The 16240-nt window shown below is 37.9% G+C and overlaps 1 protein-coding gene across 2 annotated transcripts; it reads right to left on the bottom strand.

Moving 5' to 3' along the window:
- Positions 1 to 9875: 9875 nt before the first annotated feature.
- On the bottom strand, positions 9876 to 15069 carry LOC121736666 (protein THEM6-like). Of its 2 annotated transcripts, XM_042127996.1 has the most exons (5): positions 14909 to 15069; positions 13578 to 13749; positions 11892 to 12106; positions 11120 to 11308; positions 9876 to 10280 (listed from the first exon to the last, which is right to left on the bottom strand). In XM_042127996.1, exons 2-5 carry the CDS (start codon positions 13741 to 13743, stop codon positions 10158 to 10160), a joined length of 693 nt encoding a protein of 230 aa, XP_041983930.1. In that variant the 5' UTR covers positions 13744 to 13749; positions 14909 to 15069; the 3' UTR covers positions 9876 to 10157. The 2 variants fall into 2 exon arrangements, with proteins under 2 accessions (XP_041983930.1, XP_041983929.1); XM_042127995.1 differs by lacking the exon at positions 14909 to 15069 and having other exon boundaries at positions 13578 to 13761.
- Positions 15070 to 16240: the final 1171 nt, after the last annotated feature.

The raw sequence follows: 16240 nt of genomic DNA, 5'->3' as shown, positions 1-16240 counted from the left end.
CCTCTTCCAGGTTATTTAATATATTATAACTGCATTTTTTTATATTGTGCGGCGTAACACAGCGCTTGCGCTGTGTTACGCCGAGTGAGTGAGTTTACCGAAGGCCCAATCCCCTACCCTATTCCCTTTCCTACCCTCCCCTATTCCCTTCCTTTCCCATCCCTACCCTCCCCTATTACCCTATTCCCTCTTAAAAGGCTGGCAACACACCTGCAGCTCTTCTGATGCTGCGAGTATCCATGGGCGACGGAAGTTGCTTTCCATCAGGTGACCTGTTTGCTCGTTTGCCTCCTTATTTCATAAAAAAAAATCCAATCCAGCGCTGTATTGGAAAAATGTAAACGGGTACTAGAATGCACTGAAATGGAATTTAGTGCATTCCAGCACCGGTGCTGCATCGGATCGGATTGATATAATGTAATCCCACTACGAGCGATTGTTGAAACCTACAGCCATAGTCCCTCCTTTCTGAAAGTCGGTTAAAAATAGCAATTGTATCACTTAAGGCCTGTTTCACCACTGATAAAGTGCCGAATAGGCTATCCACAACTTTTTTGACAGATTCTCCATACTTCATCTGTCAGGTTAAGTGGTGAATAGCCTAATAGGCACTTATCAGGAAGTGGTGAAACAGGCCCTTAAGCTAATTAATTTTAAATTTATTATGCAATATCATCATCATCTATCTTAAACGTGATAGATGCATATCTATTACATAAACAACCAGTTTTGATAAAATCATATCTTAGATACTAACCGGACATTCAGATAGATAAAAAAACAATTCGAATCAAAGATAAATTATTGTTTATCATTATAAATAATAAATATTGTTTCTTGTTGTTTTTGTTCTTGATAGCTAAATTATATTATATTTTATATTTAGCTATAAGAGGTGAGAGATATAATTAAGCGCATGAGCAGGGGCAAGTCTCCCGGTCATGACGGACTTAGTATCGAACACTTAAAATATGCAGGTACACATCTACCGAGAGCTTTAGCTCTGCTCTTTAATATCTGCATACAACACGCATATCTGCCAACGGATATGATGAAAACTATTGTAGTTCCCATTGTCAAGAACCGAGTAGGTGATATCTCGGACAAGGGAAATTACCGCCCTATATCGCTTGCTACTGTAGTGGCTAAAGTGTTGGACAGTGTGCTTGACACATATCTGCAAAAATATCTGGAAGTGCATGATGGGCAGTTTAGGTTCAGACCTAGACTGTCCACTGAAAGTGCTATCTTGAGTCTCAAGCATACTGTCCAATACTATACAAGCCGTAGGACACCGGTTTACGCATGCTTTCTGGATCTTTCAAAGGCATTTGACCTCGTTTCATATGATGTACTTTGGAAGAAAATGGAGAGCATGGGTATACCGGTAGATATTATAAATATTTTTTGTTACTGGTATCGGAATCAGACGAATCACGTGAAATGGGCCAATAGACTCTCTAGGGCGTACAGATTGAATTGCGGTGTGAGACAGGGGGGTTTATCGTCTCCTAAGCTATTCAATCTGTACGTGAATGATCTCATAGTGGAGCTCAGCAATATGCGTGTCAGATGCAAGGTTGGTGGTGTTAGTGTTAACAACATTAGCTACGCGGACGACATGGTATTGCTGAGTCCCACTGCGAGAGGAATTCGGGAGATGCTGAAGGTGTGTGAGAGATACGCTGATTCGCATGGCCTGACATATAATGTCAACAAAAGTGAAATTATGAGATTATATTATAAGATTTATAATATAAATCCAATATAACAATATCTTCAGGATGATGCTGAAACTTCCCCGATTTTGTAGTGCGTCCGAGATGTTTGCACAAGCAAGGACGGATGGCTTCCGGGCACTCATGCGCAAGAAAGCTGCATCTCTAATAAATCGCGTAAGGGGAAGTGACAACAGCATCTTGAAGATTGTGGCAGATGATCCGCATGCACCTATATTAAGGAACTATGTGCGGATAATGAACGAATTCGAGAGCAGACCTCCAGGATATATTCGCTCATAGTTCTAAATGAGGTGCATGATTTAGTTTAGTTTTAATTATATACTTTAAGTTATGTTTTGTTCTTATTAAATAACCCTAATAATTTTTAATGTATGTAATACTAACCAATGGACCACACTGTAGTCTGAAATAAAGATAATATTTGAATTTTTTTTGAATTAATACAAGGAAAATCCGGGAATAGTGGAAATATTAATTTAAATCATAGGTACTCTTTTTATTAAAATGCCCACGCATGCCTTTGCTTGGGTGCGATAGTGTAGGTAATTAATTAAACTAGGTCCTGTAAATTATAATCTGTGTTTCTCCACTATATAAACTAAAAAATATAGGTTTTGAAAATCTAAGCATATTTATGAACATATTCTGTTTTATACTATGTAATCATTTTGTAATGATAAGATACTTAGCTATCATATAAACATATTGTGTAATTATTTTTCCCACAATTTGAAAAATGATTTCCTTCGAGAGCCACAACCCCAGAAGTCCTGCAGATGCAACGTAGTTTAATGGTTTAATAGGCCGCACCATTATGCCACATTTAATGGCTTAAGACCCAAAAAACCAAACTTATATTTACCCTACACTTCTTCCGTAAGAGGTAGGTAGGGTAGGTAATAAAGGAAGACAATAAAAATCGGATAAGTGCGAGTCGGACTTGGGCACGAAGGGTTCCGATCAATTATAGAGCAGACACAGGCCAAAAATCTACCCAGTACCAGTCGGACTGGCGCATGAAGGTTTCTGTACCGTTATAGAGAAAAAATAGATATACTTACCATTATTTTTAGTAATTGTTATAGCGGCAACAGAAATATACAATCTGTGAAAATTCCAGAACTCTAGCTATTATGGTTCTTGAGATACACTCTGGATATAGACAGACAGACAGACGGACAGACAATGAAGTCTTAGTAATAGGGTTTTAGCCTTTGAATACGGAACCTTAAAAAGAACTCATAATATCTTTGTTATTTATTTAAAAACACTTTATCAGTGAAGCACCCGAAAAGTGTAATCATCATTGCACAACCTGTCAGCGCCGTCAGTGCGGTGGCACCTCTATGATGATCTACCCAAATTATGCTTAATCAATAACCAAATAGATCTCTGAGTGCATTGATTTGATAGCATAGCAAATTTACTAGTAGGCACTAGACATTCTGATTATCGATTTTAAGATTTCTAGACGTTTCTTTCACGAAAATATAAAAAAAAAATTCTCTTAGGGACGGTTTAAAAGATCTTATAACTTATGAGATTGCTTAAAATGCTTATTGTACAGTTCTAAAAAGAGTCAGTCCAGCAATAGCTGGACTGACTTTTTACATGTAAGCCTGCAATTTGCAATCGTCTCTACATAGTCGTTATCAATTTGACGACGCCATTTTTTATTTCATGGCTAAAATCGAAATCTTTACCTATTCGTAATTCGACACCTATTCTCTTGAGGCTCAATTTCACTAACGTCTGTTAAAGTTAATGCTCGAATTAGTATCACGATCACGTGTTATCTCTTTCGTTTCTTATATAAATAATGACATAATATTAACAAGCTATTAACACTAACAGACGTTGGTGAAATTGGGCCTAAGTTTTAATCACTAAACCAAAGGGGCGTTACGTGCTTTCAAAACTTCATAATATATATATATATATATATATATATATATATATATATATATATATATATATATATATATATATATATATATATATATATATATATATATATATAAAACTCAAAGGTGACTGACTGATTGACATAGTGATCTATCAACGCACAGCCCAAACCACTGGACGGATCGGGCTGAAATTTGGCATGCAGGTAGATGTTATGACGTAGGCATCCGCTAAGAAAGGATTTTGATAAATTCCAACCCCAAGGGGTCCAAATAGGGGATGAAAGTTTGTATATAATAATACTTTTTAACGCGAGCGAAGTCGCGGGCAAAAGCTCGTATAGGTATAAGATTACTAAAGGTCTACCAGAATCTGATGATTAATTTTGAAGATTTTCAATAAACATTTTTGATCATTGGATAAATTTTTGTATTTGCATGTTTCACACACAGAATAAGTCGCTATAAGGAAAAAAATAATCAAAATATTTTATTCCAACTACCCCGGTATTGCTAGAGTCAATTTATTTTCTCACTTTTTGCCATCAGATTCTGGTACACCTATAGGTACAACAAAATACAATGATTTTTAAATGTACAGGAGTTGCACAAAAGTCTTGTTTAAATTATAATCACCATTTATTGAAAATAAATTACAGTGGTCAGTGGATTATATACACGCTTCATAACTTATATCTAGCTCAGCTAGTTAAGTAAATTCGTATTCTAAAACAATATTCGATCGTAATATAATTTTGTGCACCACTTTTCATATAAACAATTGCAATTTTATTACACCAATAAACATTTTCAACCAAACAGAAACAGTATTAAAGGGCGATAAAGGTAAACGTACATCTAGCCACACCGCACACTGACGCAGCGATTAGTAAAGATGTAAGATAAAATGTTTGTTAATGTTATCATTGAAAACTGAAAAGCCTTTGAAACTACTGGACGGATTTTGATGAAATTTGGCCAAGAGAAATCACAAACTATGGGAAACGATACGTTTTATTTATTATATGTTCAGGATACCCTACTTACCTGGGCAGATCCACGGGCAAATACTATTATAAAATAATTCTAATACGTAATGAGTGGTGACTAACGACTGCGGTGTGGCGCGTCTAGATCTGCGTTCACCTTAAGCCTTAAAAGCTTTAAATTAATGGTAGTAACTATTTTTATATTTATTCTAAATACATAATATTTTATACTTTATAAATACACAAAATACGATTTTTTTCATAATGGCGTAGTTTTAGAGAAATTTTAAAATATGTGATTTCCCTTTTTATACATAAAGGTGCCGGTTGGCAGCGGGCGATATGAAGCAACCGCAGACGACGTGTCGCAGCGACACTACTGGTTTTGTATGTATTTCTATGAAATACTTTCCGCAGCTAGCGACACGAAGCTATAGAAATAGATAGAAACCAGTAGTGTCGCGACGACACGTCGTCTGCTGCCACTTTATGTAGCCGGCTTCCAATTTACTGAATTTCTTCAGTTCTATACAGTGTCGAATGTTAAAACAATGAAAAACGTCATTTGACCAGAGGAAATTTCTGTTAAAAATCTTAAGTTTTTTATATTGGTACTTACACTTTATATTTTTCTGTCGAAACCATAGAAACCAGCCAGGCTAGTCTTTATTTATCTACTTTCTTTTCAGTCGAAAGACGTCGAAACGTGGCGAATAACTCCACCCTGTACCGACTACCAATATTCAATTAATTTTCAATCTTATGAGTGTAGTAAAAGGATCCAAAATCGCTACTCTGTATGTCGGAGATTCCAGAAAATCATTCATGAAACTTGGGCGCAGCTAGGCCTGTAAGCGTCCGGTTAAAGCCGGACAAAGTGTGGCTATTTCCGACCAAAATAAACTATGTCCGGCCTGTTAGGATTTTGTTAGGTCTTGCAAGTGAGCTATAGCTGTAAGGCGATGGACTCTGGCGATATGTATAATGTTAAATAATATTGAATTTAATTTTATACATTTCACGTGTGACAAAATATGCACTTCAAAGCAAATCACCTTTTGAGTAGGATTTGCAAACAAAAATCATCATCATCACATAAATATTTATTTTTTACATGCTAAGCCAAATTTAATTGTTTTATTTACATTGTTCTTTATCTAGAAATTAGAACGTCCGGCTTTTTTATGTCCGGCCAAATTAGCTTTATCCTACAATTACTATGTGCGATATGACAACCCTAGCACAGCTCTTGACGTCACACTCTCGGATGTATAATGTATGGACTTACGACACCCCACGATGTTAGATGTATAGGTGGCATTAACATGCATCAACACGTGTACTCACGTGTGCTCACGTGTGGTCACGTGTGGTTACGTGGTCACGTGTCTGATAGCGCGAAAAAGCGGGAAATGTGGAATAATTCACATGAGACCCAAGCATGAAGAACCAGCGACAGCCAGACTCGTCATTTTTTTCGGTCAGGTAGCCCTTGAGAACTGTACACCTCCTAAAGTAACCGCGACCGAAACTCCATAGTTGTTGGTTCTTTATACTTCTGTAAAGGTCACAAACATAATAAACTTTCAGCTTTTATAAAATGAGGAAAGTCTAGCCGTCACTGGCTCTTACTCTAATGACTGTGTTATTGAAAAAAGACGATTTTAAAATGTGATAGATTCAAATAACTTTATTTTAGTTTTAGAAACAACGGCAGGTAAGTTGGTTATCATTATCATTTTTCTTATAAGGAACACCCAACTTGGCCTTGAATTTTATGTAACTTACGGTCATGACCTAAGAACAAATAGATAAAAGTTTTTCGGGTTCATATTCTACCCTGTTACGACAAAACCTCGGAACAGGAAAATAAGGACAAAACGCTGTAGGTATCCTGTAACACGTCAACTTTCAAAAAAAATTTTTTTTTTTAACTTAAGCTCGTTACCAAATTTTATCCAGTGTAAATAGGTACATGGTTTCTATATGAGCTGATTACTTATAATATTTCCAAATTTTCATTAGAACATTATTTTATCGTATTTTTTTAACTATCTTAAAATACTATAAAAACATGTGCCCGTATAAAATATTAAGGGGCAAATTCAGTTTGCAGCGTTTTGCAAAAATAAAAATAACCTCAAACTTGGGCGATTGTTATCCTACTACGGGTACAAAACGCTGCAATATTTAATATGTTTGCAAAACGCTGTAAGCCGGTGTACGGTGTTTTGCAGAAATATTTCATCCACATTTTGGGTTATAGCAAAATATACATGGAATATTTCAGTTAAAAACTTGTCCTCATTTTTTTGGGTTCAATCAATACAAAGCTTACATCAAGTAGATAAATTTAGACTATATTATTACAAAATTATGTAACCCGGGTTGCATTGCATTCTAGTCAGCGTTGAATAATATTATCGTATCAAAGTGCAGTCCAAAGTAAAAAAGGTAAAGCTGCAATGTTACACCCATGTTACACCTATCTGATTAAAGTAAAAGATAGACGATTATATACAGATACGAGCTTTTGCCCGCGGCTTCGCTCGCGATAGCAAGTATTATTATATTATACAAACTTTCATCCCCTATTTTGACCTCTTGGGGGTAGAATTGATGAAAATCCTTTCTTAGCGGATGCCTACGTCATAACATCTACCTGCATGCCAAATTTCAGCCCTATCCGTCCCGTGGTTTTGGCTGTGCGTTGATAGATCACCATGTCAGTCAGTCACCTTTGAGTTTTATATAATATATATAGATATATAGATATAGATAGACGATCCATTTTCCTTCTTTCATATCCAAAAGATATGCCCAATTATTCATGTTCTGGGATTTCATAATAATTGGGTATTATAATCATGACAGGCGTTATCGGTAATATCAAATATTTTCAACGACAACAACAAGTTATAAAATGACTCCTCCAAGATAGGTTAGGTAATTAATTAATAACTTTATTGTAACACATGGGACCATGACGGTGCTTTTAAAGATAAAAAGTACTATAAATTAGACGAAAAAACTGTTTGATGATTAGAGCCCCCGCAAACTGCAGACTTTTAGGCCCGTATAAATAGTAAGTACTCAAGATGCATCTCGGTCTCAAGACACGGTTCAGGCTCTGTGATTGGTTGGCTGTCAAAATTTGGACCAATCACAGAGCCGAACCGCGTCTTGAGACCGGGTCGCATCCTAAGTACTGACTATTTATGGGGGCCTAAGTCGGCTGATATTTTGATCGAAAGCTTAATCAGTACGAAGATGTTTATGAAGGTGCGCACACTAAACGATATTTTGTATCGGCCGATAATGTACTGAATGTTGAAACCCCAATTTGGTCAAACTATCGGCCGATAGAAAGTCTGCAGGTTGCGGGGGCTCTTAATTTTAGCTAAGAACAATCTCGATTATGACAGCTTTCAAATATAAAGACTAGATCAATATCGGTCCACCCACAGAGAGACACGTCAAACTTATAACACCCCTTTCGTTTTCGTTTGGGGTTAATAAAATAGTAATTATTAATCCAGGATCTAAGCCACAGCTATGACGATTAAACATCGTTTAGTAGTTTTGTTGTGAAGAATAATGATAATATTGATGTAATTGAATCATATTTTTTGTGTCAGTTTAGTCCGGAAAACTAATCAAATAGACTATACTTAGACTCTGGTAGAACCTATGTTTTATTCTGTTACCTCGGATATATTATTACACATCTTTTTTGCTGTTAGTGTTTTGTTTTGGAAATCTTAAGGAGAACATTCCCTAACAGCAAACTGACTCAAATACAGGAAATTTAAGCGAAATAAAGTATTAAAAAAATGGCAACAAAAATAATCCTTCCACGAATCTACAATGTCGCAGTCAAAAACATTGTATAATATAAGGAAATTAGATGAATTCCATTTGACCACAGCACAAATATATACAGTAACGTAACTCAGCGAGTTCTTAAAATTAATCGTGCAACAAAACGACATGGTTTTAAATTTTTGGGACTTTATTTTGCCAGGACATCTAGACGATATGGTTGTCGTATTAGCAGCGATCATAGTATCGCTCACAGAAAATGGATAAGGAAATGTACAGAGAGAGATAAACGGACACCAGTGCGTCTAGCATGCGCGTACAGTGAGATATCTCACTCTCACGTGTAGTCTCACGTATTGTCGATATCGACATAATATCAAAATCATTTTTTGAAATTATGTCGATATATTTCGACGATAGATCTACACGAGAAAAATGTATGTCATGTTAGGGCTACGAATAATAAAAACTAAGAAAGAGTAACTGTGTCAAAAAATTTGTTCCGATTCTACAAAATGTGAACAGAATACATACATACTTTATGCAAAAAGAGGCCCGAATACATGCAAGAATTTTGTGTAATAATCCCGCTAAAATATTATACCCCTGACACGGCAGCACAGACTGCATTGCATTTACTGCATTGTTCCGTTTTCTTAAGCAATCTACGTTATGTGTCGACCTTATTTTAGTGGTTTAGTTTATAAATTATATGAAGTTGGTCTACTGTGTTTTATTATTTATACTGTGACTAAGCGTTTGGCGGTGTGCCCGAGTTTACGTGTTTTATTGGCCTTGGACATACAAACATTTCCGGATTGTCATCTTGTATGTAACAATAAAAATGTAAGGTAAATTAATTGTTTGTTTTCTTACGAAAATTGTTGAAAACTTTATTTTAAAAGTGAGTCATCTCAAATCTTAAAAATATTATCATAATTATTAAGTTCTTGCACCATCTAAAGTTTAAGCCATTATAATATATCATTAAAGAATTTTCAATAACTTTTTAAACAAACAACAAAATCAATATAATATAAAACATAATCGTAATTTCCATTAAATATATTGTGTAAAACTACACCATACAATATATAAACTGTTAGCACACAATGAATCTTGGAACGTCTTTGTCATTTTCTACACCCGAACGAAAACACACTCAACATCAGTTGTAGCAAGGTTCGGTAAGTTTTGTTATATTTACACTTCTTTTCAAAAGCCTTTGGCTAACTTTCTATGGCTATTGATGACCGGTCGCCACTTGCCACCAATACACAAGAAGAACACTTTAAAAGTTGCTGATACAGGTTGCACGAGGCGTTGCACCAATCGTTGCCAAAATAATAAAATGTGTTCTAGCCGTAGAGCCAAAAATGTAAGCCAAACCTTAGACTTAGTTAGTCTTTAGTAGAACTTAGTTTCTTGTCGAATCCTTGCCTGACAAGCGCCTGATTTCTGAACTTTTTGACAAAAGATTTGATTGGCTTACCTTAAACACGTTTATCAACGCTATCGAATAGACTGTCTCCTGTAAAACTTTATTTACAGACATACCCTAAGGTTTTTGTGACACCGATGCTTGTATTTTTTTGGTAAGGTAGAAAAAAATTTAGAAACCAGGCCTTGGACCTTGCTACAACCTCGCCATCGCTTTAGTTCCTCCTGTACCGCAGGTTGTCGTCCGGGTGGGGCAATCCTCACTCGATGGCTTTGGGTTCGCCGCAGCCCAGCGGCTCGCAGACTGGTTCTAGAGGCAGCTGGGCGACCGAAGGCCTGAGTTTTGCCGAGCTCACCTCGTTGCTTTGGACCCATAACTCCAACTGGAATTGGATGATGATGTCTTAGCTTTAGTACCTATAGGGTGAACTTAAAGTTGGCTTTGCGGAAGTTTCTGCCATTAATCACAATTGATGTTTATTAGCAACCAACACAAACAGTCTGCAGGTCCGCAGGTAGCAGGCCAGCATAATGCAGACAGGGCAACTATTCTTAAAGAGCAACAACTTGGCTTACCTCAGTCCTCCTCAGCTATAGTTAATAACCTCAAAAATAAAATCATGATTAGTGACTTCTAAGCATACGCTCAGAAGCTACGAATCAGCTAGCTAAGCAAGGCCTACCCCAGGAGGTAGGTCTTGCTTAGCTAGCTTGGCTTTTATAAGACGGTGATCTTCCGATACCTGTGTGTACACAAGGCTTGAACACATACATTTTAGCATCAGCTCTAGCTCTAAAACTATGAAATAGTAACTTCAGTCAGCTTAGCTCGGAAAGGATCGCACCCATCAGCAGAGGTATATAGTTGATTGCCTCATAAGATTAGGGAATGACAAATGAAATATTAAACAAGATGTTAGTGTAAACACCGTTATCCTTGAAACCATCAAATGACCCCGTCAAAATGAACAAATTTTTCTATGAGACCAATGCTAGGAACTCAAAAAAATCCGTCTTCATACCCATACAAATTGCCGATCCGGGCATCCATATGGGTATGATGACGGCATTTTTTTTTTCGAGTTCTCAGCATTGTTCTCATAGAAAAAGTTGTTCATTTTGACGGGCTCATTTGATGCTTTTAAGGATAACGGTGTTTACACTAACATACTGTATTTTGTCATCCCCTATTTTTGTGCACCATCTTCAAACCTTCACTCACCTCAGAAGGCATCTTATCCGGCGGTGGTCTGCAGGTGCCAGCGCAGTGCAGCTGCAGCAGCAGCTCCGCGATTGCCGCCACTGATGTGTCAATGACCCGCTGCCGACATAATGCTACCGCGTGGACGAACCCACCGGGGCCGATAAACTCGTGTTCCATGAAGAACGTCTTCTCGTCCCAGTAAATCGCCTGGAATGGTAATAATGAAATTGAAGTTCGGGTGGAATGTCGTGTTACTCGAAATTATGGGCTTCTGGGGATAGTTCCTTAATTTAGAAAGACTAAGCATTCAAGCATTTACTGAGATCCAGTAAACATATTGACCTAATGGATAGCTGAAACAACATTGGTTCTTAACTGATAAGTTACGGATCTGCTGACATAGGCAGTGACATCAATGTATAAGATGGCCGGTCGATCTTCATCCTTCTAACTGCCCACTAACGTATCTATCTCTATCCTTAAAGGTAAGGATCTAACCATGCCAGCTGCCTTTATGTTGACGTATAGTCGTGAAAGTTCATCGAAGGCAGCTTTATCTAGCTTCATCTATCTCTTTCCACCTTTCTAACAACGTATCTACTATCTTTATCTCACCTTCGACGTGATGGTGAACTTGGTGAAGGGCTTCAGATATATCCTGTAGCGGATGGTGGTGGCTGCCTGGATTTGATATTGGCGTATAGTCCAGAACGTTCGTAGAAATTACCCTGTCTAGCTTTATCTATCTCTTTCTGCTTTCAATGCAACATATCTACTGCCTCTTTCTTACCTTAGACGTGATGGTAAACTTGGTGAATGGCTTCAGATATCTCCTATAGCGGATGGTGGTGGCTGCCTGGAGAACCGCCCCACCAGCAGCCTTGATATTGGCGTATAACCCAGAACGTTCGTAGAAGTCAGCTCTGGCGAAGTCGAGTTCCCGAAGGTAGCGAGCGTTGTTCATGTGGTAGAGAAGTGTGTCGATGTCAGTTAGGAGACACCACGCTGTAATGTTATAATTGAGAGTTATCCATTTAAACCATTAAGTTAATATACCTAGCGGAATAAAGCAACAATCTCGAGTTGTCAAACGAAACCGAAATTGGTTTCATCTGTGAGTAAAAATATGTGTACGTATACACTTACACAAGCATGATTGAACATGATTTCTATGAGATTAAATTGTCAACGTGCGGCACGTGCCGACTGGACGTCAAAAAAGAGTGCTTCTGTCATGTATCACACGTCTCTTTTTATCAAGGAGTGTTACTGATAGTGACATCTCTCTTGCTCATACCTTTGTTTTATGATTTAAACGCAACAACAAGAAGAAATAAAGTATTATGAAATGTCACGGTCATACAGTCAGTCACAATGTAGGCGCACCCTTACATTAGCCAATGACTAATTCTAAAATCATTGTTACACATCTGCCATGCAAAACAAAAATTACTTTTGCTGTACATTACGAAATATTTAATATCTTATATCTTTAAACGAGCAATTCTTGTATATACATATAAATATATAAATGGAATCTCGGAATCGGCTCCAGCGATTTTCGGGGGCGATAAATCGATCTAGCTAGGAATCATTTTTAGAAAATGTCATTTTATTCGTGTTTTATCGAATACCGAGCAGTGCTCGGTCAAATAGCTAGTATCTGTTTATGCTGTAAAATCCATATACAACGGCTCATCTCATAGTCTAGACTATTAAGTACCCATATCCATGCTAATATTATAAATGCGAAAGTCTGTTACCTCTTCACGCCCAAACCGCTGAACAAATTTTGCTGGGTATGGAGACACTTCCAGTCCCGGGAAAGGATAAACGAAAAAAAAAAAACTAGTCACTAGTCTTAAATAAAATAGCAAGTGTTAAGAATAAAACTATCAATAAAACGTATTAAAATTGTATCGAATGCGCCTCGGCCCGGTACAAGGTCGCTACGAGGCTGCTACGTCCGCGCTACGTCGCTACGAAGACCTACGAGTTTCGTCCCTTAATTGTTATTCTAACACATTTAATTTTTTTCATTATTTATTGAGTTAATTTTGTATTTTATAATCTTTATAACCCAAAAACGCCAGAAGACGCACTAATTTATAATCTACTAGAGGACGGCCGCAACTCCATTGAGCTTCGATTCGTTTATCGTTCGCGAACCGTGCATTTTTTCGGGATTAAAACTAAACTATCGTATATCCTTTCCCGGGACTCAAATGTCAGCAAAATCGATTCAGCCGGTTTGGGCGTGAAGAGTTAACAGACAGTCAGACACATTTTCGCATTTAAAATGCGACCTGTCATAAGTAACAAACCTTCAGAACTGGATATTTCCTAAAGTAATCGCGCCCAAAACTCCATAGTTGACTCTTTAGGGGTCATATACAGGTAAACTTTTAGCTTTTATAAAATGACAAATATTTGTCTGACGCTCACTGGGTTACCAAAAAAATCACATTTTACTCACCCTCAACCTCAGTGGACTCCAATATACAGATCTTCTTCTTGAAGTACCTGGCCTTGGCGACGGTGTACATCATGCGGGCGAAGTAGGCGACGTCCAGGGTGCTGTACAGCAGCAGCGTGCCGGCCACCACCATCGCGCCCCACCCGGGCACGCACACTGTCCACATGCTGGCCTGGAGAGACATACATACCAATGTTTTAGATGCGAAAGTGTGAAAGTGACTATAAATGCGAGTGTGCCTGCAGTGGCGGCCCTAAGGGGTGGCCCTAAGGGGTGGCCCTAAGGGGTGGCCCTAAGGGGTGGCCCTAAGGGGTGGCCCTAAGGGGTGGCCCTAAGGGGTGGCGAACAGGACAGTCACCCGCCACCCGGTCTTAAATGAAAATTGTAGCTTAAATACCAAACATAACAACATAATAATAATATCTTCTTCAATGAATATTTACAACGAAAATCTTTTCTTATTTAAAATATAAAAGACTCGGATTTTGTATTAACAAATTAGCCAAAAATTAATGCAAGATTGCATGTTACACATGATGTACATTGTACAGTAAAAATATATCATAACGTGAACATAACCAAAACACGATCCGACACGTTCGCAGGCTGCGTATGCGACGTACCCCTGAATCAGCAGTAAACGAAACGTTACGGAAACATATTATGAAACCATGATCGGTTTGGCCGACTAGTCGGCCGATTAATTGGCTTCTTTGCAACCGATTAATCGGCTAGTCGGCTAGTCGACCAAAGTCATGATCGATACATCTCTAGTTTTTACGGAAGACAAAGGGATTCGCAAAGACCTGCCGCCCGGGGCCTCACAATGGGTAATGCCGCCACGGTCTGTCTTTCTGTAAGTCTGTCTATTATGTATGTATGTTACTGCTTTATATTTAGACGGCTGAACCGATTTTCATAAAAATTCTTCTTTTCCGTTACTTTGAGTAACAAAAGAACATAGGATTATGTATCAATAAGCTCGCCAAAATTTTGGCAGACAGTCTTGGCTAGATCTATTGATCTAAGTCATATTGATCTAAGTGCTATTTTTAATCAATTTCGTAAAAGCAATTAATAAAGGTAAAAATTAAGAAAAAACTACGGAATTATAAGAGTAGGAATGGTGCAAAGAAAACGATATAATCATAATAGACTAATTATTTTATTTCAATATGCAGTTAAAGATCAGTTGTCAACTTCTTAGACCAAGAAAATACAAAACCCCATCAAAATTATAATTGAATTTGTTGTAACTCTAATGCTATAAATACTTGGCAATATTTACAAAATTATTGCAAATTAATATTAAAATCGCATTTAAAACTCACTTTAAACTCCAGACGCCGGTGAAAGAATTACGCTCCAAGCATGCTGCTACAAAACTTTTAACGCACTAAATAGCTAAAATAAGTAAAACCGAGCAAATTATTTTAATAATTAAATGAATACATTCACGATAAAACTAAAAGGCATGGAATATAACCCCTCAGTGCCGTATGAGAGAATTTTCATAGAAAATATAAGTGACAGGAGAAGAGTGCGCGCGCAACGAGATCGATACAAAGAGGTTCTATATTCATACCTATAGACACAGTATAATATCATATGGTATAATAACAGAGCCCTTGAAATTATTCGCTTAACACCGAGACAAGTTTTACACAAGTAACGTGATAGGTTTTACTTAGACCCCCCGTAGACTGCAGACTTTCTAATGGCCGATAGTTTGGCAAACCAAGCCAAAGCTTGGTTTGCCAAACTATCATTGCCAACGCACATGGATGTGCGCATATTACAACGATACCGAGTCTGCGATAATTGAGTTTGATAGGCTATACGATTGCCTTCAAACTTTACCATCGGCAAACTGTCGGCCGATGCTTAATCAGTACGACGTTCTTCCACGCGCACACACGACGCCGATTGTTTGGTGGCCGACTCGGCAGAAATCCGAATCGTGTAAAATTTTCCATTCAAAAATCGATTGCTACGAATGGAATCGTGCGAGAACAATCGGCCGACTGTTGTCTCTAACCCAACTGTTTGTTGTTGTTGTTGTTGTTGTTGTGTGTTGTTGTAACAGCCCAACACGACCAAACTGTCCTATCGGCCAATATAAAGTCTGCAGTCTGCGGGGGCTCTTAAAGTTATTTGAAATCACGCTAATATGTGCGTGCGACCGAACGGGTGGTCTATTATGGCGGCTCTCGACATAGGCGAACGCGTTGGCCAACGCGTCTGCAGACGCGTTGGCCCAATGTGTAGAACGGGCGTTCGCGCGTTGGCCAACGTCTAAATACCTACGGCCAACGCGCGAACGCCCGTTCTACACATTGGGCCAACGCGTCTGCAGACGCGTTGGCCAACGCGTTCGCCTATGTCGAGAGCCGCCAATACAGAGATGATCTACTGTATATTCATATTTTGTGATAGACCTAATCACTTGCATAGATACAAGCTTAATTAAAATGTAGTTACACTTTAATAATGTTAAAAATATTAAGAAATTGAAATAAAGCCGCCGACTCCAAACTCTGAAAAGTATCAGGAACCAAAATATAAAAAATATATTTATTTTCAATAAAGTTATGGGCCAAACGGGCAAAAAGCAACTTCCGTCACCCATGGACACTCGCAACATTAGAAGAGTTGCAGGGACG

The sequence above is a fragment of the Aricia agestis genome, chromosome 19 (genome assembly GCF_905147365.1).
Source record: "Aricia agestis chromosome 19, ilAriAges1.1, whole genome shotgun sequence".
Taxonomy (NCBI): domain Eukaryota; kingdom Metazoa; phylum Arthropoda; class Insecta; order Lepidoptera; family Lycaenidae; genus Aricia; species Aricia agestis.
This window is presented reverse-complemented; position numbering and strand designations above follow the sequence as displayed.

What these genes read in the sequence shown, in the direction of transcription:
- LOC121736666 (XM_042127995.1), bottom strand. Translation starts at nt 13,761, where the DNA reads ATGTCTCTCCAGGCCAGCATGTGGACAGTGTGCGTGCCCGGGTGGGGC. An exon ending in AGTTTACCATCACGTCTAAG is followed by an intron (nt 11,309 to 11,891) that starts GTAAGAAAGAGG and finishes TTACCATTCCAG; the next exon opens with GCGATTTACTGGGACGAGAA. An exon ending in CGGATAAGATGCCTTCTGAG is followed by an intron (nt 10,281 to 11,119) that starts GTGAGTGAAGGT and finishes ATCCAATTCCAG; the next exon opens with TTGGAGTTATGGGTCCAAAG.